Here is a 26,743-nt window from a genome sequence, read left to right as displayed (position 1 = left end):
GTGTCTGAGAAAGGCAGTTGGGAAGAATGAGGCTTTAACAGGACTCCAAAGCCCACCCCCAGGCCAGACGCCTGATTGGAGGAATGCGAGCGTGGCACGGTTTGGAATGCGAACACTTGCTTGCTATTTCAGCAGCGTGGGTCACAGCCCCTTGTTCAACTCTTCCCGCCCCCATGAGCCCATATAAGCCCAAGCTGTTGTATGGCCTCAGAGAATTGCTATTTTAAACCCGCAGGGCTGAGATAGACAAGTCCCCAAGGGGCTGACACAAGCCAGCCAGCTGTCACTTTCAAGTGGCCAGAACTCCGATAAGCAAAATGCTTTTGCCTGGAGGGGGCGTGGGTTTTAGACCTTGGATGCTCGCCTCCAAACCCCAGCTTGTGGCTAATCCCATGCTGCTTCCTTGCCCCATGACACCCCATACCCTGTGCTAGGCCCAGAAAGCCCCAGGGCCAGTCAAAGGTTTGGGTCATATAAGCACCAGCAAGCCAGGATGTTCAGCCAAATTCCATAGGGCTGCCTGGAGATCAGAGCCAGCTTTCTCAGGAGACAAGTCCTCACTCCCAGCTGGACCCAAAACACCACCACCACTAGCTCTCTCGGAGCCACTGAATTCCTGGCCCATTATGGCAAACATAACACTGCTGCTGTCAAACTTGAAGCTCTCAAGCTGGAAAATACCCACAGGACTTCATTGCTCCCACAGCCCTTAAAGCATGGAGGGGCCACACCCAGGCCTATAAGTGCCCTATGGCTGAGGGTCCCACATCAAGTCCCACCGACCCCCACCCCGCTCTCCAGAGGCCAGCAGCTCATCTGCCTCATTGTCCAGAGCAATTCACAGCAAGCCCCTCCTCCTCCCCACCAACTCCAGAACAGTCTGAGACCAGGAGCATCTTAAAGAAAGCGCCATTTATTAGGAAAAAGTTATATCAAAAGCAGCAGGTTCCTTTCGAAGCCAGCGGGGTGAGAGTGGATCCAGGGGGAGCCTGGGGAAGCCCTGAAAAGCACAGAGGCTCAAGCTAAAAAACCTGCCAGCCTAGGGTTTGCTAAAGCAACTCTCAGCCTTTCTGCACTAAGGTGCTTGCTCTTCGGGCTGAGGCGTTTGGACACTGCCACTGTAGGGACTCTCTCCTGTGCTCCCTCCCCAGTGTCCTAAAGCTGCCCCTGCCCCTCCCCAGCCTAAGAGAGGGCAGTGCTCCTGGGAGAGGGTTCCAGGCCGCAGCTGGGGAGTGCAGGGGCACGCAAGTCAGGGCTTTGGTTCGGGCCCGTCACATTAAGAGCAGCTTTACGGTTCCATACAACGAAGGGAAGGATAAGAATGGGCAGGCTCTTGTGAGGGTGGGTGAACAGGGTCTGGGAATTCCCGGCAGCCATCCCAGGTGCAGACAGGCCTCTAGGCAGAGAGCCCCAGCACTAAGGGCCAGAATTGCCAAGGGGCCTCCCTTGCTAAATGGGAGAGGGGTCCTGGCCGGGGGGGCTAGCATGGGAATGGTTGAGAACTGCCACCCTCCCATGTGACACGCTGGGTGTAAGGGAGCTAAAGGGGCCATTGGCCTCTGACACCAAACCAGGGATGATGCAGACACCGCTCCCCCGGGACAGCCCCAGTGAGAGTGTCCAGGGGGAGAGACAGTGTGGTGCACGTGTGAATGGATGGGGTATGAAGCAGTGACAGGTTCTTGGCCAGATGCTTAGCAGTGCCAACCAAGGCAACCCCATGGATCTGGCCCAACAAACGCCACACCTTGCAGCAGACATCCTCCATAAGCTGCATGCCAGCAGCAGTTTGGCTGGGTGCGGTGCACCCAGCCAACACACCTGAGCCCTGACGTACAGGGAGGTCTTCTAGTGGGGGAGGAGAGGTCAGGCCTCATGGCCCCTCTGCTGAAGGATGGTTGTGTTGGGACCTTCTGCTGAGCTAGGAACTGAGCTGAGACAGCTCTTCCCTCAGCCAGCCAACACTGCTACCTATAGCTACCACTGTAGGAAGCCTAGGCTGGCTTTTAACTAGGGACCTACAGGGGCAACGCTGTAATGGCCCAAGCCTGGCCGCTGCTAGCAACGCTCTGGAGCTGGGTTTAGCAGCCGGGTGCGGGTTCCCTGGTTCAGTCTGTTGCAGGTACAGCATGTGTCATAGCGCAGAGTAACTGGAGACGCCGAAGCATTGTCCAGGGACAGGGCAGCAAAGATCTCGTACCACCAATGTGGACAGCACTCATGGCTTTGATACATCATAGCTAGAACGGGTGGTGGGATGGGACAGCAGGACACAAGTCATCTTCAAAGCTTCTTCCTTCCCATCCACCAGTCAGAAGTAAGAGACCCCCCAAAACCCCCAGTTCCATAAGAGGAAAGCAGGATGTGGGTCTCCAGGCAGGGTTGGTCTTATGGGATGGAGATGCTCAGAGCCAAGCCATGAAGGGATGCTGGAGGATTGCATAGGGCCAGGCTTTGATCATCAAAGAAAGAGATTATCCCCAGGGAGTCTTGTAGTGTTACAGCTGAAAGAGACAAAGGGCATCATCAGGCTGGGCCAGAGGCTGCAGCAGAGAGAAAGGTGCTTTGAACTACCATGATCAGTGTCTGCACTGAGCTTTAGCCCCTTCTAACACACCCAAACCACCATCACCGCGCTCCCTAGTCATGTTCAGCTGCTGCCCAGCTCTTCCCCAACCCATGACACACCTAATTTCCTGCCCACCACATCATCTCTTCTCCTGCCTCCTTGTGACCCACCCTCTATGCAAGTTCCCCTACTACCAGTTCCTCTTTGCTGCCCCTCCCATCACCCCCAGCGAGGCAGGCCAGCCTGTGCATTCAGACCTCTGCATTGTGGCCATCAGGGGCGACTATGTATTTTGCTGCCCCAAGCACATCAGGCAGGCAGCCTATGGTAGCACATCTGTGGGAGGTCCGCCAGTAACGCGGATTCGGTGTACCTGCTGCCGAATTGCCACTGAAGTCACAGGACCGGTGGACCACCCGCAGGCATGCTGCTGAAGGCCCTCACAGCAACCGGCAGGCACCCCCCCCCCCCGGCAGCTTGCCACCCCAGGCACGCGCTTGGTGAGCTGGTGGCCATTAAGGGACAGGTCCTGGCCCTTGCTTTGGCTACTTTGTGCTGCTCTGGTGGGAGATTCCAGCCACTGGCCCTCGGCACAATCCAGGCAGGTAACGTGAGCGAGCTCCATGCTCCCTCTGCTCTTACCCTGGTGTCACTGGAGGAGTCGTCAGGCCGCTTGGCCCAGAGGTTGCGCTTTGTCGCGCTGTCGGTTCTCCCAGTGTCCTGCAGGGAGAGGAGGAACAGGCTGTGCAAGGGTTTGCTCTGAGCACAGACGACACTGCTCGGAACATTGCATCGGTCTAAAACGAAGATGGGCCTGACCCAGAACCCTGGATCAAACAGACCCAAGCGGTTCAGATCAGATCCAAACCTTTGGGTGCTGGGATTGGCAAATCCAGGCTATTACATTAGCAACATTGGAACTGCTCCAAACTAGGCTAACGGGCAGGAATTGGATGGCTGCAGGACAATCACTTTACATAAGGCAGCTGTGAAACCCCTCCCAAAATGCCCCCCATGTCTCCCCAGCAGGTGCAGAGCCATCAGCTCGGCAGGGAGGGGCATTTGGGGCAGGAGCAGGCGTGGCTGCGACATTGGCAAACTCAGCTAGTCCCTGGCACTGCAATAAGAGATCAGCCCTTGGTGCCCCCGGCTCAGCTGATGGAGTCTGAGCAGAACGCAGCTTCATTGCAGCACAGGCAAAAGCAGAGATCTTGGACCCAGATTCCCATCTGCAGGCAAACACCCATGTAAACGCCGCTGCACCATTCCTATATATATTAGTAGCCACCCTGATCTGCAGAGACCAGCTGTCATCCATTCAAAAGCCCTGTGTGCTGCTCTGCCAGAGGGACCTCCCGCCAAGCTCCCCACTGCTATGGCCACAGGTCTCCGGCAGAGTCCCACTGCCAAGGGATGCCCAGGTAACCACTGCAGCACAAGGGTGGTGCATGGAAGAGCTAGTGTCTGCAGAAGTCCCTGTAGGGTTTGTGGGGATAATGCATGGAGCAGCGAATCCCCAGTCCCCCTCCCCGCCCAAGGGTGGCTCTAGACATTTCGCCGCCCCAAGCACGGCGGCATGCCACGGGGGGCGCTCTGCTGGTCGCTGGGAGGGCAGCAGGCGGCTCCGGTGGACCTGTCCACTGGTCCCGCGGTCCGCAGGTCCCGCGGCTTTGGTGGACCGCCCGCAGGCACGCCTGCGGAAGGTCCACCGGAGCCGCCTGCCGCCCTCCCGGCGACCAGCAGAGTGCCCCCCGCTGCATGCCGCCCCAAGCATGAGCTTGGCGTGCTGGGGCCTGGAGCCGCCCTTGTCCCCGCCCATGGCCTGTCTCGTCATGTGCAGACCCACCAACCCTGCAGACCCGCCAGCCCTGCAGAGGGATTTTCGCAAGGTCCCTGAGGAATTGTGGCTAGTCTGGTGTCCACAAGCAGCCTCCCAGCAAGGGCTTCACTGCATGTGAGCCTTTGTGATTAGGGCATTCAGTGTGGGGCAGGGCCGCCCAGAGGATTCCGGGGGCCCGGGGTCTTCAGCGGCGGGGGGCCCTTCCGTTCCGGGACCCGCTGCCGAAGTGCCCCGAAGACCCGTGGCGGGAGCCCCCCACCGCCGAATTACCGCCGAAGCGGGACCCGCCGCCGAAGCGCAGCCCGGTCTTCGCCGGTAATTCGGTGGCGGGGGGGGGGTCCCCGCCGCGGGCCTTCAGGGCACTTCGGCGGCGGGTCCCGGAACAGAAGGGGCCCCCCGCCGCCAAAGACCGGGCTGCGCTTCGGCGGCGGCGGCAGGTCCCGTCCCGCTTCCCCCCCCCCCCCAGCCTCTTACCCGAGCGCGTCTCCGGCGGGGCCTGAGCTCCGTCCCGCTCAGAGCCGTGTGGTGAGGGGGCGGGGCTGTGAGCTCCACGCCGAGCGGAGGCAGCTGCCCCGCCCCCTCCCCACGCCGCTCTGAGCAGGGCGGGGCTCAGGGGCTCGGCCGGAGACTCGGCGCTTGATATGCTAAGGCTCCCGGAGGGGGGCGGAGGCAGGAGCCTCCGCTCTTCTCTTGGGGGCCCCTGCAGAGCCCGGGGCCCGGGGCAAATTGCCCCCTTTGCCCCCCCCTCTGGGCAGCCCTGGTGTGGGGCCTGTTCACTGCAGACTGCCAGCACCCCCTTGGGGCGGGGGAGGGGGCAGAGGGAATAATTCTTTGCTGGAGTCTGTGGAGAAGCCAGGGCTCTGCTTGGGATTTTAGTGTAACCATGAGTTCCCGGAGGAGCCTCAAAATCCCACCAGGTGGGAAACTCTAAGGCAGATGAAGTGGCTCAAATTGGAGCTGCTGAAGGGGTGCAGAGGACTTAAATCCTGCTGGAACATAGCCCACGCTAGTCTACAAACAGTTCCAGTCAGCAGGATCTGGCCCACTCTGCAATTGCCATCATGACCTGGCTGCTCCCCGATGCGGGGTCCCAAAGCACTAGCACTTTAGTGCAATACCCCAGCACAGCCGATACCTTGACTCTTTCATCCTTGCTGGGCTCCTGGGCCCTGCTTATCCACAGGTTGATGCGAGACGTCACCACGCCAGGGAGCCTCAAATTCTCCTGCCACAAAACAGGACCAGAGTTAAGACTGCACGTTACCTACCACTGGAATGCAGCCACTCCTGGGGTGCAACACACTTCCAGCTTAGCACGAGCAGCAATGGTGACCATACCCCTCACTTCCTGTGCTAAACAAGAGCAACTCAGAGGGCAGGGCGCCACCTGCTGACCTGTGTGGAGCATTCCTACAGTGCACCATTTGGAAGGCGCCTCGGCCAGCTTTTTACCCGCCTTGCTGCAGGGGAGCCCTTGGCCATGCAGCCAGCCTGGGGAGCTGCAAAGGAAATGTGCACCTGCCACATGGGGTCCCAGCCAGCAGCCGCTTGGAGGAGGATCCACCAGGACATGCAGCACCCAGCCTCTGCCTGGCAGGTGCTACTGAGCTGAGGGACCAGCTGTGTCAGTTCTGCACCCTGAGGATTCCTCCACCTCGAGTCTCCCCCACCATCTGCCCAGTGCCCCCTACCTGAAGATGGGGGTGGGGTTTGCAAACGGTGGGACTCACGGGGGTCCCTCCCCCAGCCCATGCTCAGTCCCACCTCAGCCCTCACCTTTCTGACAGGGGCTGGATCAGCTTTGCTGGGGGCATTGGCCTCGAAGATGCTGCGCTTGCTGGCCACACCCTCCAAGGACGGGAGGAAGCCTCTTGGCATGGTCACAGGTGACTTCACCTCGGATCGCTAGGAGCAGAGAGACAGGACCCATTTGTGTTAGAGAACCCTAGATTCATGTAGGGGGCCTGGCCTGGTCGTGCCAAGGCTGACACCCTCCCCCCTCCCCCCACCACTCCTCATGGGTCTCTCAGTGCATGAATGAAGGGCAGCCCAGTTTCTCATCCCAGCCCCCTGTCATTTTCCCCTCCCCTCTTACCACATCACCTGCCTGGGGGAGGAATGGGAGTGGCCCCACTCCTTCTGTGTGAACGGCTGAGGCGGGTCCCTACTCCCCTTTGGCTAGGCAGGTTCTTCCCCAGCCCCTGCCCTCAGATCTTGTGACAGACTCTCCCTGACTCCCTGTTGCTTCCCCTTCTCCCCAGGTCATACACTGCACAACCATGCAGAGCTCAGAAGCCACCCATATCCACCTAGAGACCACAGAACTAGCTGGGCATTCACAAGGCCTGCAGGCCCGGCCCTCCCCGGCTAAGGGTCCCCTCCCCCATTACCTCGGGGATCCATTTACCTGCACAGCTGAGGTGTATTTCTCCAGTTTCTCCTCGAGCCTGATGCTATTGGCTGGAAGTCTCACACTGGCACTGGGGAGGGGGAAGGGATAGAAAAGAGCAGAGTGAAATCCCCCAACATCCTTCATGCCATGGCAACATCTGCCTAGTGACAGGCAGGGTTGGGGGAGGTCTATCTGGCACCAGGAGAGCTGGGTTCTACTCCATTCAGGCTCTTATACCATGGTACCAAGTGCCTATTCCCAGCTCTTCACTGGGAGACATGATGCAATGCCATTTCCCTCTCTGCCTCAGTTTCTCCCTCATAAAATGGGGATAAAATATTTTAGCTTCACTTATCATATTACTACACTAAAGCCAGTTAAGTAGTTTAAGATGTCCGACATAGCCCGTTACCAAATCTGAGCACATCTTTGATGGATCCATCCTCACAAGCTGCCCTGGGGAGGCATGGCACCTCTATCATCCTCACACTGTACAGCTCCAGAACTGAGGCCACAGTGGAACAATGGGAATTAGACACCTAAATACCTTTGAGGATCTTGCCCAAGGTTATGCAGAAAAATCTAGGGGCAGAGCATGGAACTGAACTTGGGTCAACAAAGTCCCAGGCAAGCGCCCTACACATGGTGCCATCCTATGCCCAAAGAGATGGGAAGCAGATGTAGGCTGTAATAGTACTTTACCTATCAGGGAACATCATGAGACCCAGATTTGCCAGACTCCAGTCTCTGGCTGTTCATGACCCAAACTCAGAACCCTACCCCTGCTCTGTCCTCAAACCCAGAGAGCCGGCTTCAACCTTCATCAGATCCAGAACACGGATGACCAGGGTCAAGAGACACCATCACAACAATTGCTTCTTCCAGGATTCTCTGGGTCCCCCAGGGATAATGAAGGCCCTGTACCAGTTACTCTTCACATTGTGTTGTCTCCCCCATTCCCTCCAGCTGGGGAGGGAATCGTGACCCCCACCCCACCCCCCCGGTGATCAGTGAGAGAACTTCTCCATTACATTTATACTCATTGCACAGGTGTAATTAGTATAGTCACAAAACGGTGGTGAATGCACATTGTCAAACAGCAACATACGCACATGACAACTTTGGCTCATACCATCTAATTCAAATATCTCCATCTCTCTCCCAGTTGTTTGGAGACCACTTCCCTGGCTCCCCAGCCTCTTACTGCCCCAGTATCCTCTCTCTGCTCAGCTAAGCTGCATGTCAGCTCCCTGACACACCAGCCTCTCTGCCCAGCCAGCTGTTTCCACCCCAGGAGTCATTTATGGGGCTGAAATGAGGCAAAAATCTGGAATTCTTTGGGTGTTTCCTTGATAGAGAAGGTTTGATCTTGGGTTTGTTTCACTGGAAGAGAAATAGACTTCACATTTGTCTGGTTCCCTTCTGTTCATCAGGGAGCAGATTTTCAGTCACTGTTTTCAGAGGAAGCTCTTCCGCTCTCCTCCCCCACCCCTTTTTTTGCATTGTCCTCAGTGCAGGACTCCCCCTCACTGACATTCAGTATTTGATAAAGTCAAGGGACCCCAATTCTGATCTCACATCAGTTTTATTCCAGTAGAGACCCACTGAGGATGGAGCTTCTCCTGATTTACAGTAGGGTGAGATAGGAGAACTGAGCCCAGAGAGGAGAGACTTTACTAAAAGGAGTCTCCTGCTTTGGTCAGTTTCAACCCAAGAAGTTCATATATGAATCCACTTCTGGAAGGAGCACAGTGGAGGTGTCACCACTAGAGCCAAGTGCTCAGCACATTTGCTATTTGCCTAATACTATTTCCCATTCTCTGGCACTGCACAGACTATGAGCCCGGATTTTGGTGCCATGGAAGCCAATGGGAGCTTTGCCAGCCACTTCCATGGGAGCAGGACCAGGTCACCATAGATAACCACTCCAGTGAAGCCAAATGACAACACATCACACAATGATGCACTGAGGGCAGGTCTCCTGCAAGGGGAAGGAGACACTCCCAAATTCCACAAGAGGTCTTTGACTCTGGCCAGGCCCTGCCACACAGAGGTGCTGGGGTAAACTTGGCATAGGGTTGAAATGCCAAGGTGCAGTCTGGGCCTGGTTAGTAGGAAGCACTAATAGGGGTCTGATCAGTAGGGCTACAGTATAAGCCAATAGCCAGACAATAAAATAGGAGGACTCGGACAGACAAAATATGCTATCTGGATCTTCTCACCAGGGCCATCCAAACACCCCTCCTCGTGTACAACAGTGAGGCCTAATGAACAAAGAGGTGCAGGGAGGAGAGCTGACTTCTATTTCAGGAGTAAGAACAGTCACTAGATTTGCTGTGCAAGTCCGGGGGAGTGAGGATACCCATTTTCAGAGGTGATGTACTAGGATTAATTCATTAAAGTTTAGGGCATGCTTTGAGATCTTTGGATGGCCGCTGGTGGAGGAACGTCAGAGTGATTAGCAGCTTCGTGACATTACCAGAAATACAAGTAAAACCCACTGACCTTCTGGTTAATGCATTTTCTTCCTTGTCTTTTCTTGAGATCACCTGGAAATGCAAGCAAAGGAGATGAGATGTGGAACAATGGGAGGGCATGAGACGGGCTGGGAGAAGGCCCCCTTCCCAGGGCTGGGAAAGTTCACACAGCCCTGCTCATCCCCATGTCTCCCAGAGTTCAGACATTCACCCTGGCACAGAGCAATGTTTGGTAGCTTCTCTGAGCCATGTGAGCAATCTGGACCCCAGAACCCCTTCTGCTTCAGATCCTAACCGGGACCATGGCACACCTGGGGGGGGGCTGGAGAGGGGAGAGAAGAGAGTGTTTCAAACATGACAGAAAAGTTCCCATCATCATCAGACTTCAGGAAAGGTTTGGTCTGAGTGAGAACGTGGGTCAGTTCCAATCACTTTGGAACCTGGTCCCCTCCCCTTGGGGCTGGCTAAGGTACGGTGGAACCCTGGACCAAGAACATGTTCGGTTTCCACTCTGCGCCAAAGATGCTCTCAGTCTATTCCCTCCTCCACAGCCCATGCATATCTCCATCCCTCTGGCCTCACCATTTCTCTTTCCTTCCTCCCCCTGCCCTCAAATGTCCTCTTTTTCTTCCTTCACTGCACACCCCCCTTCCCGACCAGCATACCTCATCCTCCTGCCCCCGCAATTCCAAAGAACAAGGACTTAATGGCCAGACATCCTGATGGAGAGGTGGCACCTCTCCATCCTGTGCCAAAGGCCATCCCTGCAGAAACTGCTCTAAAACCTGCTTGGCAACAGCACCCAGACTCCGTTCCAACAGATACAGTTCTAGCTACTCTCCTTCTGGATCCAGGCAATCCATCCATATGAAAACCCTTCCCCGGCAGGACTGATACCAGCACATACACTGGACATTTTTCAGCACAGAACTGCCCCCTGCTCAATTCCGCAGAGCCAAACTGCCCTACAGCATCACTAGCTACTCAGCTTGGGAAGTCCTGGGGTCAGTACAGCATGTGCTGCAGGAAATGCCCATATCTGGGACAGCATGAGCCAGGAGAAGAAAGGATTACAATCCTTCATCTCCCAAAGTCTGCAAAGATCACTGCTTCGGAGGGGTGTGACCCTGCAAGTCCCTCAGTGCCAACTGGCAGAGGGCCCACCATGCCATAACTTACGTCAGGCCTGGCTCGCTCATTGCCTCAACATGTTTCTAAAACTTGTGTTAATTGAGGACAGGCTTGTCCCCCCCCAAAAAAAACCCGGTGAGTGATGCGTGTACAGGTTTTGAACAAACAGTTACAGATGTGTTCTGGAAACAGGTTCTTAAAGGTGTTTGCAAGACAGAGCCTAGACCCAGCCTGCTCTAGACAAAAGAATGCGTATTTACCGTATTTTTCCGTGTGATAAGACTATACTTTTTCCTAAAATCCTTAGACTAAAAATTGAGGGTAGTCTTATACACAGAAGTAAGCCCCCTGTTCCCTGCCCTCTGACCCCCCCAACCCCTATCCACCCCCCCACCCCCGAACTCCCCTGCCCTCTCTCCAACACCCCCTCCTTGCCCCCTTATCGCGCTGCCTGCACGTGGCTGGCGGCGCTCAAGTCCAGCCACGGCTGGGAGCTGGGAGCGCGGGCCGGGGCCGGGCGGCTGGGGCCACGGGGCCGGGCAGTGTCCGGAGCCGGGCATGCGGGTAGGTGGGGTCGCGGCCGCTTCAGTGCCCGGACCGCACTACCGGAGCCGGGCGGCCGGGGGGACGCGGGAGCCGGTGGGTCGGGGACGCGGGGAGCCGGGGCCGGCGGCTGGGGACGCGGGGAGCTGGGCGGCTGGGGCCAGGGCAGGAGCCGGGCGGCCGGGGACGCGGGGCCAGGGCAGGAGCCGGGCGGCCGGGGACCAGCCGGGGCGCATGGCCCTCCTCGGTCCCTCTACCCCTACCTCGGCGTTCTCTTCCTGTGCCTGAGCGGCAAAGTCGGGGGGGACAGCTGAAGCGCGGCTGGAGCGGCAAAGAAAACAAAACAAAACAAAAAACCTGAATTTGGGGTTAGAAAAGTTGGGGGCGTCTTATACATGGGGGCGTCTTATGCACGGAAAAATACGGTACCTGTCTGTCCAGCTGGGTCACAGGCCTGGTCTACACTACGCGTTTAAACCAAATTTAGCAGCGTTAAACCGATTTAACCCTGCACCCGTCCACACAATGAGGCCCTTTATATCGATATAAAGGGCTCTTTAAACTGATTTCTGTACTCCTCCTCGACGAGAGGAGTAGCGCTGAAATCGGTATTGCCATGTTGGATTAGGGTTAGCGTGGCCGCAAATCGACGGTATTGGCCTCCGGGCAGTATCCCACATTGCACCATTGTGACCGCTCTGGAAAGCCATCTGAACTTGGATGCACTGGCCAGGTAGACAGGAAAAGCCCCACGAACTTTTGAATTTCATTTCCTGTTTGCCCAGCGTGGAGCTCTGATCAGCACAGGTGGCGATGCAGTCCCAAATCCAAAAAGAGCTCCAGCATGGACTGTACGGGAGATACTGGATCTGATCGCTGTATGGGGAGACAAATCTGTTCTATCAGAGCTCCGTTACAGAAGATGAAATGACAAAGCATTTGAAAAAATCTCCAGGCTATGATAGTTAGAGGCCACAGCAGGGACTCAGCACAGTGCTGCATGAGAAGCGTAACGGAAAGCCAAAGAATCAAATGGACACTCATGGAGGGAGGGAGGGGGTACTGAGGACTCCAGCTATCCCGTAGTCCCCGCAGTCTCCAAAAAGCATTTGCATTCTTGGCTGAGCTCCAAATGCCTGAAGGGTCAAAAACATTTTCCTGGGTGTGTCAGGGTGTATGTCGTCAATTCACACCCTCCCCCCCCCCCAAAGAAAAGGGAAAAAAATCATTTCTCGCCTTTTTTCAATGTCACCCTATGTCTACTGCATGCCGCTGGTAGATGGGGTGCTGCAGCGCTGAACACCAGCATCCCCTTCCTGGTGGCAGATGGTACAATATGACTGCTATCCATCATCATCAGCAGTAGCCTGAGTGTGCTCCTGGCTGGCCTCGGTGAGGTCGGCCGGGGGCACCTGGGTAAAAATGGGAATGACTCCTGGTCATTCCCGGCAGACGGTACAGAAGGCTTGGTAACGGTCCTCATCACAGCAACTGGGGGCTGAGCTCCATCAGCCCCCCCCCCCCCCATTTCATGTCTAAAGAAAAGATTCTGTACTGCCTGGACTATCATAGCAGTGGGAGGGTGCGCTCCTCTCCCCCCTCACCCTTTAATGTCCTGCCTGGACTATCATAGCAGCTGGAGGCTGCCTCCCCCTCATTTTATCTCACTAAAAAAGTCAGTGTCTCTTATTCCTGCATTCTTTATTACTTCATCACACAAATGGGGGGACATTGCCATGGTAGCCCAGGAGGGTTGGGGGAGGAGGGAAGCAACGGGTGGGGTTGTTGCAGGGGCACCCCCTAGAATGGCATGCAGCTCTTCATTTCTGTGGGATCTCTGGGGCTCTGACACGGAGCGGCTGTGCTCTCTGGTTCTCTAGTACACTTGCCCCATATTCTAGGCAAGACTGACTATTTTTAGACAAAACAAAGAAGGGAATGATCCAGGGAGTCATTCCCATTTTTGTCCATGCGCCCCCGGCCAACCTCAGCAAGGCCAGCCAGGAGCACCCATGACAGCAGCAGACAGTACAAAAGGATTGATAACCGTCATCGCCAATTTCCAAATGCAAACGGTGCAAAATGACTGATAACCATCATCTCATCGCCAATTTACATGGTAATCGTCTCTGCTACCTTGCCAAGGCAAATGAATGCTGCTGTGTAGCACTGCAGTACCGCGTCTGTCAGCAGCATCCAGTACACATACGGTGACAGTGACAAAAGGCAAAACAGGCTGCATGGTTGCCATGCTATGGCGTCTGCCAGGGCAATCCAGGTGAAAAAGGGCGCGAAATGATTGTCTACCGTTGCTTTCACGGAGGAAGGATTGAGTGACGACAGTTACCCAGAATCACCCATGACACTGTTTTTGCCCCATCATGCATTGGGATCTCAACCCAGAATTCCAATGGACGGGGGAGACTGCTGGAACTATGAGATAGCTACGGGATAGCTACCCACAGTGCAATGCTCCAGATATCGACGCTAGCCTCGGTACATGGACGCACACTGCCGAATTAATGTGCTTAGCGTGGCCGCATGCACTCGACTTTATACAATCTGTTTTAAAAACCCGGTTTCTGTAAAATCGGAATAATCCCGTAGTATAGACATGTCCTTTCATTGGCCTCTGCCTGTGGGTATTTACATATAAGGTAAACAAAGCTATCAGGCAGGGAAGAGGACTGTTTAACAGTCACGCCTGAGGACAGAATCTGCACCCAAGGAATCTTTCCTAGCTTGAGAGAGAGACAATGGATTTGGGGTAACAGAACTAAAATGTCTTTCTGCTCCCCTTAGCTATCACTTAAGGCAGTGGTTCTCAACCAGGGGTCTGGGGCCCCCTGAGGGCAGCCACTAGCAGGTTTCAGGGGGGTTCAACAACCAGGGCCAGTGTTAGTCTTGTTGGGGCCCAGGACAAAAACCCAAAGCCCCACTGTGTGTGTGGGGGGGGAGGGGGTGCTGAAGCTCAGGGCCCTGCCACCTGGGGCTGAAGCCGAAGCCTGGAGCAACTTGCTTCACTGGGGCCCCTGTGGCATGGGGCCCAGGCAACTGCCCTGCTTGCTACCCCTCACACCAGCCCTGGCTTTTATGTGCGGAAAAAACAGTTGTTGTAGCAAGGGTGGGCTGTGGACTTTTTAATAGGGTATTAAAAGAAAGAAAGAGGTTGAGGATGCCTGACTTAGGGGGTACATAAGTGTACAGCACCCTCTGGACCTATAAAAGTTGGAGCCTCTAATCTGGAGAGCTCAGGATAATGGAAACTGAAGGCACGTAAGGACATTGCTTGGCCAAAGATTGTAACTTGCTAACGTTGAATTGCAGTCACTAGAAAGCGTGCTTTGTGGTGTTTGTAACCATGGTGGTCTCTTATTCTTGCTTAATATCACTTAAATCTCTTTGTTGATAAGCTTTTTCTTAGTTTTACTATGAGCCATCTCAGTGCTGTTATACAAAGGTGAAGAGAAGCTAAGATAACACAGACTGGTGTGTGCTCGGTGTCTTTGGAGGCAGCGAACTTGATTCCTGTGAGTATCCAGGAAGAGGCACTGGACATGGCAGGGCAGCATCTGGGGAACCCGAGGGCTGGGATTCACTGTTACCTACAAGGCAGTGTTTAGACTGGCTGAGTCTTGAAGTGTTTGCTAGCCAGGCAGAGAGGCTGGTGGGGCAGGGAGCAGACCCACAGCTTAGCAGCAGCAAAGCTCACACTTGCCCAGGCTGAGGGGCAGCACAGCAGCTGCTGGGTCTGGGAGTCCTGAGCAGAATTCCACAATGCGAAGACTGAAGGCACAGGACAGACAAGTCGAGCAGCTGGCATGCTGCGCTCATAGACCTTTGGGGCCACACTCATTGGAGCTGCAGCAGGGAAGAACATGGCCTGCACTGCAAGGCCCTTTTGGGGAACCTGAGGCAGAGCCATGACCAGTGATCTGGCTGGGCACTGCCCTTTGCAGAGACTGGCAGCGCCTCTGTGGTCCACGGGACCGAGCGCTTCAATTCCAGCTTCTCCAAACTCCCATGGTCCCCTGGATCCTTGTGATGGGGCTTCCCGAGTCTCAGATGCAGAACACACACACCTCTGCATCTCCAGTAAATGCCACAAGGAGGAGGAGATCTGGAATAACCTGAGCCCAGCTGGAGCAGATTCTAAGTAATAATGGGAAGGAGAAGACCTGGACTGGATTTTTGCACCCATAGGGACTGGACTTTAGAGAGGAAAATAATCTGAGCAGGACTGCAGCACCCACATGCAAGGGCCTCTGCCTCCTATGCTCTAGCCACCTGGACTCTAGGTGCAGCCTCAAAAGGAGAAAAACCTGGGATTGGATCTCTGTGCCCGCTGGAATGGACTCTGCAAGCCCCCAAGCCTTCAGAGAACTGAGCAAACTATTCCTGCTGAGGACAGCTGGAGGAAGCCTCTCCCATACAGCTAGAATAAACCTGGCTTCTGCTGCCTGAAGGGCCACTTTTCCCTGCCCATTTCAGCACTCACCCGGAAAGAGACCGTCCTGGGGCTGATGCGTTTGAACGAGCTGCAGTAGGTGACCTGAGTGGGGGAAGCAACTGAGGAGCCTCCGGGTCTGTCCTGGGTGGAGGGTGACCCTGCTGTTTCCTGAGCCCGGGGGGGGTTCCTTGCTGTATCCTGAGGGAGGAACACACCCCACACACATCAGTCAAGAGCCAGCAGGAAGGTTTCCGGCCGTGGCTATGAGAGCCGGGAGCAACACTTGGGGGTTCAGCACATCCACCAAGCACCTGAACAGCCCAGCCCGCAGGAACCCCGACTGGATGGGCCAAACCCCAAGCTCCTCCCTACGCCCAATCACCACTGAGGCCAATGTGAGGGCTCAAGGTTTGGCTCAATGATGAAATAGTGCCAGTACCCGCTTCCCCTCTAGAGGCAGAGTTCTAGAGTTGGGGAAGCAACCCCCCTTCCCCATCCCTTTTGGCAGCACTGCTCTTTCCAGGCACAAGTGCAGGATCCAAGTCAGGATTTTTAAATGAACGTGTTCCTGGCTCTTTGCTGTTTAGCGTTGGAGCCTTTGGGTCGCACCCAGTTCACGTTCTCAAACTTTTCTCCAGAAGGTTTGACGCCAGCTCCTTTTTTAAACAGGAGCCAGGATACTCACAAGGCAGGTCCTCAGAGGTACCTTGCTGCCATTGAGATTCTGCGGCTTTTAGGGGAAAAATCCCAAGTGTCGTGAGACGGCTGGTAAAGCGCCACGAACATGCCTCTCACCTGCTGGCTGGAGGGGCGAGTAACTGGGGAGTCTGGTTTCTGTTCTATGCGGCTTCCTCCCCTTGAGAAGACTTTCACCTCCAGGTGACTACGGTCTTTCTGCTCCCGAGCCGATCCCTGGGGCTGGCCTCCCGTCACCTCTGGCTCCTGCGGGGGCTTGTCAGCTATCAGGTCCTTCTCATCCTGAGCCAACCCCTGATGCTGTTCTCCTACCAGGATCTTCTGCTCCAGAGCCAACTCCAGACATTGTTCTGCCTTTGGGCCCGTCGGCTCTTGGGCCAGCCCCTGGTGCTGTTCCCCTGCCAGGGCTTTCCCCCGAGCTGACCCCTGACACGGGGCTGCCTCCAGGCGGCCTGCTCCCATGTCTGGCTCCCTGCAGTTGTCTGGCTGCTCCTTCTCCTTTCTGAGGTTTTCTGAGCTCTCCACCTGCCACTTCTGCCTCCTGATCTCTTGCGGTCTCAGCACCGCTGTGAGCTTCCGCTCGGACACCTCCTCTTCGGTTGTGGCTGCCGCTGGTGGCTCTGCTTCCTTGAGCCGCCGTAGCCTGCAGCGACAGACAGAGGGCACTGACACCCTTGGACATCCAGGGGCACTGGCAGGCTGCTTGTTAGACAGCAAGTGAATCCAGCCCAGCTGAGAGAGGCCAGATTAACACCTATAGAGCCCCCCCATTTTATCCCAGTGCACCCTGCACATATGGTTACCCCTCTTTGAATCCCTATTCTGCAGGCATAGGCATAGGTTGTCCTATACAGCTGATGGAGCCCCCACAATGCTCTGCTGCTATGTCCCAGATCAGCCTCCATCCCTCGGCCCTGGGAGCACTGAGCTAGCACCATGGGGAGGCAGAGCCACTTGCTCTACTCTCCTGGGAACAGCATCCAGGGCGGCCTTAGCTTGCTCTGAAGAGGGCGGGATCCTGCCCTTCGTCTTGGGCAACAGGCGAGGAAGAAGGGTGTTTGGAGAGCAGGTGGAGGAAGGTATTTATACCAGTGGATTCAAATTAAAATATAGGGGTTAAGATTTTCAGAAGAGTCCAGAGCAATTTGGATGGGTAATTTCAATGGAATGTGTGTCTCTAATTCCCCCTGGACTGCTTTGAAGATCTTAGCCTTCAGCTTTGTATCATAAGCTACAGTGATTAATCATTCTATTGCATCGGTCCTCCGCAGCTCCCAACAGGATCGGCAAAGTAGCATATTGCTATCCCCATTTTACACTTGGGGAAACTGAGGCACGGGGGAGTGATTTGCCCAAGGTCACATAATGACTTGGTGGCAGAGTCAGGAACAGAAACCAGGAGCCCTGTCACCCAGTCTCCTACTCTAGCCACTAAACCCTTCTGGTTCTCAGAGCCATGAATTGAACCTGGATTTAACTGCCCCACGGCCCTGATCCAAGACCCATTTAATGGGAGGACTCCCACTGAGATGTGGACTTTGGCTCCAGCCCAGCAGAGCAAGACAAGTCGGGTGGGTGTGCAGCATTCCAGGCCATGCCGGCACTACAGTCCCAGGTAACAACCTTTCTTCACTCCCACTTCTCCACTGCCTACTTGTTGGTATCCTGCACAGGGGAAAGGGCTTCATCCTCCACGTCGGTGGTGGAGCTCAGGTTGCGGTCTCTCCGCCGGCGTTCTCTCGCTTGTTCCTCCTCATCCTCCAGAGTCCTCTGCCTGGCCAGGCTGCTTGGAAAGGAGACAAGGGTGTACCAGAGACAAGGGAAGTGAGGTCATCTTATATTGAACCCATTTCTGCTGGTGAGAGACACAAAGCACTCTGCAAGCTCTGATGGGTAGGGTTTCTAAGGGTAGGACTTACCATCCTAGGGTTAGGGTTCCTAAGGGTAGGGCACTTGGAGCTAGGGTTAGGGTTCCTATGGGTAGGGTTTCCCGGTCAAACTTGTCTCTCTCACTAGTAGAAGTGGGTCCAGTAAAAGATTCCCCACCTTGCCACTAATATCCTGGGACCGACATGGCTACAACAACACTGCATACAAGAACATGCCAGTCAGATATGAGTGGGCTGGGTCACTGTAGGAGCGTACCAACCAGGGGACCTCTCTCTGAGCTTGCAGAGTGCAAGTGAGCACCCCAAGGGTCAAGGAGGAGCTGTACAGCAGGGTGCAATTGGCCAGTGGCACAGCATCCCAGTCAGATACATGGCGGTGTCCCGCCCCAGTGGGTATCGGCTGGGGGAGGATGGAAAACAGGAGCAGAAATACAAACTGGATTACATAGATCTAATCATGCGTGCTGTGTAATCCTGACACCTACACAGGAACAGGCTACTGTAAACATTGGGAAATACCAAAATTAAGTGCTTGACTTTGAACGATAGTGTTCCTTTAATGTAACTTCTCTACATTAAGATCTTTAAGTCTGATATAAGCAAACCAGAAGTTCCATCACATGATGCCATACGATCCCCCAATTTGCGTCATCAGCAAGGTTAGAACTCTGGTATCTGGGCTTCCAGTCCAAGGTCTGCAGGGGAACCTGCTCTAGTGGGCACAGACTCTTTCCCTGGCATCACACCTGCTTCTAGCAAAAATCCCTCCCTATCTCTCTCCCTCCCTGCCAACCCCACATCCCCATCTGTCTTGCAAGTCTCTGCTCCTCACTCCTCCACATTTCAGGAAGGAAACTTCTTGCTTCTCCTAGGAACCAGCAGGGAGGGACATTGTGAGCACAGGAGACAGATTCCCTGATCTCAAATCCTGCACCTGGTACTTTTTGTAGTCCTTGACAGTCAATTGCAGGACCAGTCCTGCTCAATCCCTGGGTTGATGCATGCTCAGTAGCAGATGGAGCATACTCGGTCCAGACAGTATTTTTGGAGACCAACACCGCTCACTAGAGGTTTGTTAAACTGGGATGTTTTTAGACTCAAAACTTGGCCAAGTTTGGGTGGATTTTCACAGGAAGAGCAACACCTATAACCCTGGCATAGAGGCCAACTCCCTGCCAAAATTTCAAGGCCCTGCTCCAATCATGTTGGTGCTAGAGCTTCTTAATGGAACAGTTCTAAGATTTATTTATTTTTTTTTTAAAAAGGGCAAAATGTATTTTCTTCCCTCCCTGCACTGTCTCAGAAATGACTGAACCCTTTTTCCTTAAACTTACGAAAACAAAAATTCAGACAAAAGGTAGACTCCTGGGATGAAAAATTTTAATCTGAATGGCTGAAGTATGGTTAAAAAAAAAAAAAAGTTACAAGCAACTGAAAAACAAGCTCTTCTAATGGAAGGTGTCAGGCAACCATCATTACCAGGTCTGCCTGGAATTAGAGGTTATTAGTATTCCATCATCTCACCCCCGCCCCCAAACACAACTGAAAAATGGCTTTCCAATCAAAGTGATTTTTTTTTTAGCACTAAAAAAATCCTTTTGGTAAAAGATTCCGTTTTTAAGCACAAACTGTAGTTTTCTCAATAAAAAAGTTTAAGAAAAAATTAAAGCTTTTGACACCAAGAAAAACAGTTTTTATTCCCCCCCATCCCACATAAGTTTTGAAATTTTCCACCAAAAATAATTGGCATATTTTTTCAGCCTTCTCTCACACACACTCACTCCGTCCCACACTGTGCTGCAAATAATGCCGGAGATCATTAAAACAAAGAATTTTAAAAATCAAATTGGTTTTCCACCACAGATACTGTTTGTTGACTTTTTGCACGACTCAGCGCAGGGCTCATCTACACAGAAAAGTTATACCAGTATAACCTGAGGTTTGAATTTAAACCAAGAGAACTTCTCACGTGGACACTCTTATTCTTGTATAAGAGGGTCATTATTCAGGCTGTGTCTACACTGCCAAGTTTTGTTGTTCACAGGTGCTTAAAGAAGGCCCCCCCAAGACAAAAGTTTGCTGCAGCACGGGGCAGTATAAACATCTTGTTGTTGGCAGGATCACTCTCCTGTTGAGAACGCAAACCCTGCTTGTAGGGGGTGGAAGTACTTTATCAGCAAAAGTGCCAACAAACAGTGTTTACACTACCCGACTTTTAGCAACATGGTTGTGTTGCTAAAAGCTGCGTAGTGTAGACAAAGCCTCCGTTTGGTTTATGTTACTTTGAAAGTGATTTAAACTGACAAAGCCACTCCTATTCCAGAATAGGAGCGGCCACGGAGGGAGTTATAGCAGTATAATGCAATCAGTTTAAGTAATACCAATATAATTATACCAGTTTATAACAGGTAGAACTTCCCCCACACAGATAAGCCCTCAAATGATGAAATCACAAGTCAGTTTCATTTTTGCTTATAATCAATTTCCTTCTTTACAGAAGATCTCAGACATTTTAATAGTGTAGGCCACATCTTGATTCATCAGCTGATACGCTCCCCAGCTCCCCTGCCATTCACCATTGTGTAATGGCCTAATGGAAACTAGGCATTTAAGTGGCAAGGTGGTATGGGTGTATTTTTGTCTGCCTTTAAATGCAATGCAGTTGCAAGAAACAAGCAGGAGAGGCCAACATCAGGTGACCAGACAGCTCTCTACAGACCACCAGCACGTATTTCTCTGACCAACAGCAATCTACAGACCACAGCTGGAGTACCCTGGCCTGCCCTCTTCAATTCTTTCGCATTTCACAGCACTGCAGTGTTTTGGGTTGCAACCTCTTCCTGGGAATACGCTTTTGTTTAAAAAAAAAAAGTGAGGAAGTGTTTCCACTAGAGTGTATTTTAAACAGGGCTGCCCAGAGGATTCCGGGGGCCCAGGGTCTTCGGCGGCGGGGGGCCCTTCCGTTCCGGGACCCGCCGCCAAAGTGCCCCGAAGACCCGCCGCCGAATTACCGCCGAAGCAGGACCCGCCGCCGAAGCGCAGCCCGGTCTTCGGCGGTAATTCGGCGGCGGGGGAGAGTCCCCGCCGCGGGTCTTCGGGGCACTTCGGCAGCGGGTCCCAGAACGGAAGGGCCCCCCCGCCGCCGAAGACCGGGCTGCGCTTCGGCGGCAGCGGGTCCCGCTTCCCCCCCGCCCCGGCCCCAGCCTCTTACCCCCGGCTCCCTCCTCACCCGGAGTCTCAGCGCCTCGCCCGACAGCCGCAGCGTGTCCCCGGCGGGGCCTGAGCCCCGTCCCGCTCCGAGCCGCACGGTGAGGGGGCGGGGCTGGGAGCTCCACGCCGAGCGGAGGGAGCTGAGCTCAGCCCGGAGCTCCCAGCCCCACCCCCTCACCACGTGGTTCGGAGCGGGGCGGGGCTCAGGGGCTCCGCCGGAGACACACCGCTTGATGTGCTGAGGTTCCAGGAGAGGGGCGGAGGCATGAGCCTCCGCTGTTCTCTTGGGGGCCCTTGCGGAGCCCGGGGCAAATTGCCCCCTTTGCCCCCCCCTCTGGACGGCCCTGATTTTAAAAGGGAAGATAGTAAGACCATGGGAATGGCGTGTGGTTAATGGTTTAGTACAAGCTTGGTTTTTGCAGACTCTAAACTTGGGGGGGCCCCAAATTTTACATTTAAAACATTCAAGTGGAAGTGGGCTCAATCCTGATCCCATTGGAGTCAATGGGATCAGAAACAGGCCTAGCCTAGTATTAATGCCATTGCAAACCCTGGGAGTTGTAGCTGTCACACTGTGCAGGTTAACAATTGCTGTGGCAGCGCTATACCTTTACACATTTCCTCTCTGCCCAACTCCCCGTTCCTAGGCTGCAAGGTGTGGGGAGGGGAAGGGGAAGGAGAAGGCTAGAATGACAGGGTGAGGAGAAAAGCAGAAGCAGAGAGCCAGTGGGCTGGGAGGGGAGAAGAGTGTTTAAGAAGCTACAAGTCTCAGCCACTGAGCTTGCAAACCTGACTTTCTAGGTAGAAAGTTACCTGCCCTCCCTTGGAAAAAGAAGGAGGAGAAATGGCACCAGAATTCGAGGCAAGGAACTGAATGAGCTCGTTGCTGTAGCATGCATGAGTCATGCACCCTTCCCTTTCTTTTTTTTTTTCCTATTGCAAAAAGATGGCCCCACCCTCTTTTACAATAACCCAAGTCTGAAAGATACAATGTTCACTAGACATTGACACCAAACTACAGTGATTCATAGCCAGATTTAATCTACCGACATTCACTCCTGTAGCCCTTGCACTTTGGAAGCAAGTTGATCCTCCTGCCTCACCATCCTTAATTAAAAGAAAAAGACAGCTGGCTACTGTGTAATCCTTCTGATGGTGCTTTGCATGTCTTTGAATTACTGCACACACAGCTAGGTTTCCAGACTGCATTTTGGGCCTGATCCCAATCCCATGGAGATTACTGGGCTTTAGATCATAGAATATCAGGGTTGGAAGGGACCTCAGGAGATCATCTAGTCCAAACCCCTGCTCAAAGTAGGGCCAATCCCCAATTAGATCAGCCAGATTTTTGCACTATATCCCTAAATGGCCCCTTCAAGAATTGAACTCACAACCCTGGGTTTAGCAGGCCAATGATCAAACCACTGAGCTCTCTTCCCCCCCCCCCTTTTTGTACTCATAATCAATCAGTTGCTTAGATGTGCAAAATTGTGCTCTACTGCACAGGATGTTATAGTCATTGTACTGACCTTCAGTTGCACATTTAGGTCCTGCAAGCATTTATGCACCTGCTAAACTTGACTAGTATTGACTTGACATTGTTGCCAAGTAGACAGAGTGCCGGCATGGGACTCAGAAGATCTAGATTCTATTCCCAGCTCTGCCACTAGCTTTTGGGTGACCTTGGGCAAGGTCACCTTCCTTTGCCTCAGTTTCCCCACCTGTAAAATGGGGATACTACTACTGACCTCCTTTGTAAAGCACTTGGAGATCTATGATAGAGCTAGGTATTAGTAGTAGTTGCAGCTGTGATCAACTTAAGCATGTGCATAACCTTTTCCAGGATTGGAGCCTTAACTAGAAGGCTCTTAGAAAGAAATCCACCCCTCTGTAGAGAGCCAGACACAGATCTATGGTGCACTTATAGACCTACCTAAGCTCATATTAGAGCTGGTTGAAAGTTTTTGCATGAAAAGTTTGTCCAAGATTTTTTTTTTAAAACTGAATCTTACCATTTTTTCCTCCCAAGATGCTCACCCCCACCCCACAAGTTTACTTAATCATACTTTAGAAATTGTTTTCAAAAGTCTCTCTTGTACCAAAGCCTTCATTTGGGGTTTTTGGTAAGATTCAAAAGAAATTTAAATATAAACATTGATGATTTTATTAATAAGTTATTTTGGTAGAACTATAATGGACAATTTCACACACAAGAGAGACTTCAAATGGGTCAGTTTCAAACCCTGCCAAGTGGAAATAATTTTGAAATGTTGATTTTTGTGAAGCTGGTTTCCCAGTTATTGACAAGTTTCTGATGGATTATTTAAGTGGGGTGTGGAGCTTTTCCTGGTCCTCTGCACATCACCCTTTATTGATGAAAATAAGCTGGTTGTATTTTGTATGCCTTTTAACCCCACAGAGCCAAAGTGGCTGTTGATGAGTGAGCTGTATTCTGTTCTAGCTCATGCATCATCAAGAGAATTATTCACTATAGCTGATTAAATAATCCGCAATGGACTACACTAGTCAATGTATCTTTTATTCCCCCCCCATCCCATTTTAAGAATCTCCAAATTATTCATTATCAGAAAGATTTTTTTGCAAATTTCTGCCATGAATAATTCTTAGTCCACAGATACAATTTGTTAAGTCAACACATGGGTCATTTTTGGTAGTTACATGTCATCCAGTGAGGGAACAGAAACAATCCTGCCGGCTTTGTGACACTAAGCTGCTTAGAGTAAATTGTATATTGGATACTAGTCACAGGTGGCAATTTGTTCTGTCTGCCCTGTCCATTTTAGACTGTGAGCTGTTTCAGGGCAGGAATTCTCTCTTCCTTTGTATGTTCAGCACCTACCATAACAAGGCCCCCGCCCCATCATGACTAGTGTCTTGGGCACTACTACAATGTAAATAATTTTAATATTTATTCATGTATATTGATGGAATGACTCAGCAGAAGCCAGACAGCTGAAGCAAGCACAGGCTTTTCCTGCAGGGATAATGTTTATAACCAGAAATCAAAAGATTAGTTACCATGAGAACTACAGAAAGATTCCTCAGCATGGGATTCACACCAGTTCTATGGCCCTTGGGGGTAGAATCTTCCCCCAAAGCATCCTCCCAAGCCACCAGTATATAGCCCTTTCCCCTTGGTGATCACTGGGGCTAAAGGAGTGGGAAGCAGAGACCCCCTTATTCAGTGGGACCAGGTACCCTGACACAGGGAGCCACTTCAGTGTGTGACTCTTTCTGTTCCCTCATTGGGTGTTTAGTGTAACTAGCCATCATGGGAAACAATCAAAGATTTTACAGTCACATGAGCAATTCAAAGTGAATCATTGATTTCAAGACCAGAAGGGCTCATTATGCTCACGTGTGATGCGGGAGGTCAAGCTTCATCCATCAAGCCCCAAACTTCTATTTGAAGTGTGGTTTTCCCCTCCCAATAAAACATCCACTCCTGCAGCACTATTATCCCCATTATACAGATGGGAAATGGAGGCACAGAGCAACTAAGAGGCAGATTTGTAGGGGTATTTACCTGCCTAACTCCCATTGAAATCAATGACATTTCCATGGGTGTTGGGTGCCTAAATACCTTTACAAATCCAAGACACAAGATGGGGGAGGCAAGATCTTTTGTTGGACCAGTTCTGTTGGTGAAAGAGACCAGCTTTCCAGCATACACAGAGCTCTGTCATTGTTTTGAGTTGTGTTGTGTTAGTATCTAGAAGCCTCAACACCAAGATCCCAGCCCCAGGGTGCTGCACAGACAGAGCCAATACAGCCTGCTCCCACTTACACCTTTGTGAGTGGAGACCCTACATGAGCACTCAGGAGAGTGGCTCCGCTCTCCAATGCGAGGATGAGCCTGTGGGGAGTTAGAAACCCAGCGGCATGTAGACAGAGCAGATTACAGCCAGGGTGGCTGGGATGCAATGAATACAGGACTCCTTTACAGTTTGTTCAGGAGTCACTTTCCAGAGCAAAACTGCCCCATTCAGCTTTGCTGCACAGCTCACTTCTCAGGGGGTCCCTCTCCCCCCCTTCAGCTGCTGCTCACAGGGGGGCTGGAACAATTTCTAAGGGGTAGGGGTGGGGGTGGCTGAGAGCCATTGAACCAAACTGCAAACCCTGGATAGAATGGAAACCACTTCATATCAGGGGGTACCACCCCCTCCCCCAGCACCCCTAGTTCCAGCATCACCTGTGGCTACTTGTCCTTTTGAAGCTTGACAGCCACCCAGGCTCTGCAGGGCTGGTTTTGTCCTACCCAACCTGAAGTCACCCAGGCTGCTAACCTTACCTGCTACTGCACATGGCTCCTCTTGCATCCCCACCTGTCCCGAGCTAACAGCCTTCCTTTCCCCCGAGCCCACCCTGCCTCACCCCCCTGGAGGGGCCAGAAAGCGTTAACCATTAAACCACAGCACCTACCTAGAGAGCGCAGACCAGTTCTTCCTGTTGAAAGACATCCCGGCTCCCCCTGACTTTCAAAGAAGTGGGGGAACTTCCCCAGACATCAAGACAGGTTCAAACCCCACTCTGCAGAGATCCCTAGAGCCAGCAAGACGCAGATTTGAGGCTCCCGGAGGAACTGGAAAGGGGACTCCGACTCCTACACCTTCCCTCCTGCTTTACTTCCCTATGCACCTTTACCCTGCCTGCAGCCCATTTACTGCCGGGGTGTGTCACATGGTCTCTTATCTACCTTGACAGGCTGTAATTTGTCTATTAGCAGCACCTTACAAAAGGCACCCTGCGCGGGCGTGACCCAGCTTCTGGCCAGGCAAACCACTCTTGGCCGGCCACTTGGTCTGGGTTCAGCCCCCCGCGCTCGGTGCACCAGCCCTCCAAGTTGCCCCGGTTTTCAGGGGCGACTCCCTGCTCAGAAGCCTGTTCTACCAGCCTCTTGCTTTCTGTCCTCAATTCCCTCTCTCGATTGAGTGCGTAGGAAAGGTGGAATTCCCTCCAGGTGAGTGGGAGGAGGCATAGTCAATCAGTCACCTGGCTCCCCGCCCATTTAACCAGGACAGGCAGCCTCCACCGCAGGGGCTTTCAGAAGATGCAGTTAAAGAGACTCCCATCACCTGAAATCTAGTCAGTTTCAAAAGCTGAGCTCAGATCTCTTGTAGGGGCTGCCCATGTGTGTGGTTTAACAATAACATCTTCCTATTATTTAGGGGGGTGGCTTGTATAAAAAAACCACCGGAACTAACTCAGCAGCTATGCAGGAGAAGCAGTGGATACACCAGTATACAAAGGATTTGACTTTATTAATGGTCCACTCAAACCAGTATCCTGTCTCTGACAGTGGCCAGTAGGAGCTGCTTCAGGGGGACTCTCAAGGAACCCCAATCTTGGACAGTTATGGACTAACCAACCTCCGAGGGAAATTGTTTCCCCCTCACAGGCAGATAGGTGCCTAAATAACTCTGCATCTGGGCCTAACTCCCTTTGGGAATTTCCAAAGAGCTCAGCTTCCACTTTGACAGTTGAATAAAATGGCCACATTTTGAAAAGTACCAAGTCTCCCATTG

The 26,743-nt window shown here is 52.9% G+C and overlaps 2 protein-coding genes across 4 annotated transcripts in view; one reads left to right on the top strand and one right to left on the bottom strand.

Annotated features, from left to right (window-relative positions):
- Positions 1–26,743, top strand: part of LOC123369342 (maestro heat-like repeat-containing protein family member 7) — a 1,253,347-nt gene that overhangs the window by 659,282 nt on the left and 567,322 nt on the right. The gene's annotated exons all lie outside the window — the stretch shown is intronic.
- On the bottom strand, positions 898–26,184 carry LAD1 (ladinin 1). 2 transcript variants are annotated; one of them, XM_045014857.1, is made up of 10 exons: positions 25,641–26,184; positions 17,753–17,884; positions 16,198–16,741; positions 15,451–15,600; positions 9,307–9,350; positions 6,817–6,889; positions 6,186–6,314; positions 5,545–5,634; positions 3,212–3,289; positions 898–2,504 (listed from the first exon to the last, which is right to left on the bottom strand). In XM_045014857.1, the coding sequence occupies exons 1-10, from the start codon at positions 25,676–25,678 to the stop codon at positions 2,499–2,501; spliced, it is 1,284 nt and encodes a 427-aa protein (XP_044870792.1). In that variant the 5' UTR covers positions 25,679–26,184; the 3' UTR covers positions 898–2,498. The 2 variants fall into 2 exon arrangements, with proteins under 2 accessions (XP_044870792.1, XP_044870793.1); XM_045014858.1 differs by having other exon boundaries at positions 17,753–17,881; positions 25,641–26,181.

Source organism: Mauremys mutica, chromosome 4 (assembly GCF_020497125.1).
Source record: "Mauremys mutica isolate MM-2020 ecotype Southern chromosome 4, ASM2049712v1, whole genome shotgun sequence".
In the NCBI taxonomy this organism is placed as follows: domain Eukaryota; kingdom Metazoa; phylum Chordata; order Testudines; family Geoemydidae; genus Mauremys; species Mauremys mutica.
The sequence above is the reverse complement of the archived record's forward strand: the minus strand, read 5'-3'. Positions and strand labels throughout refer to the sequence as shown.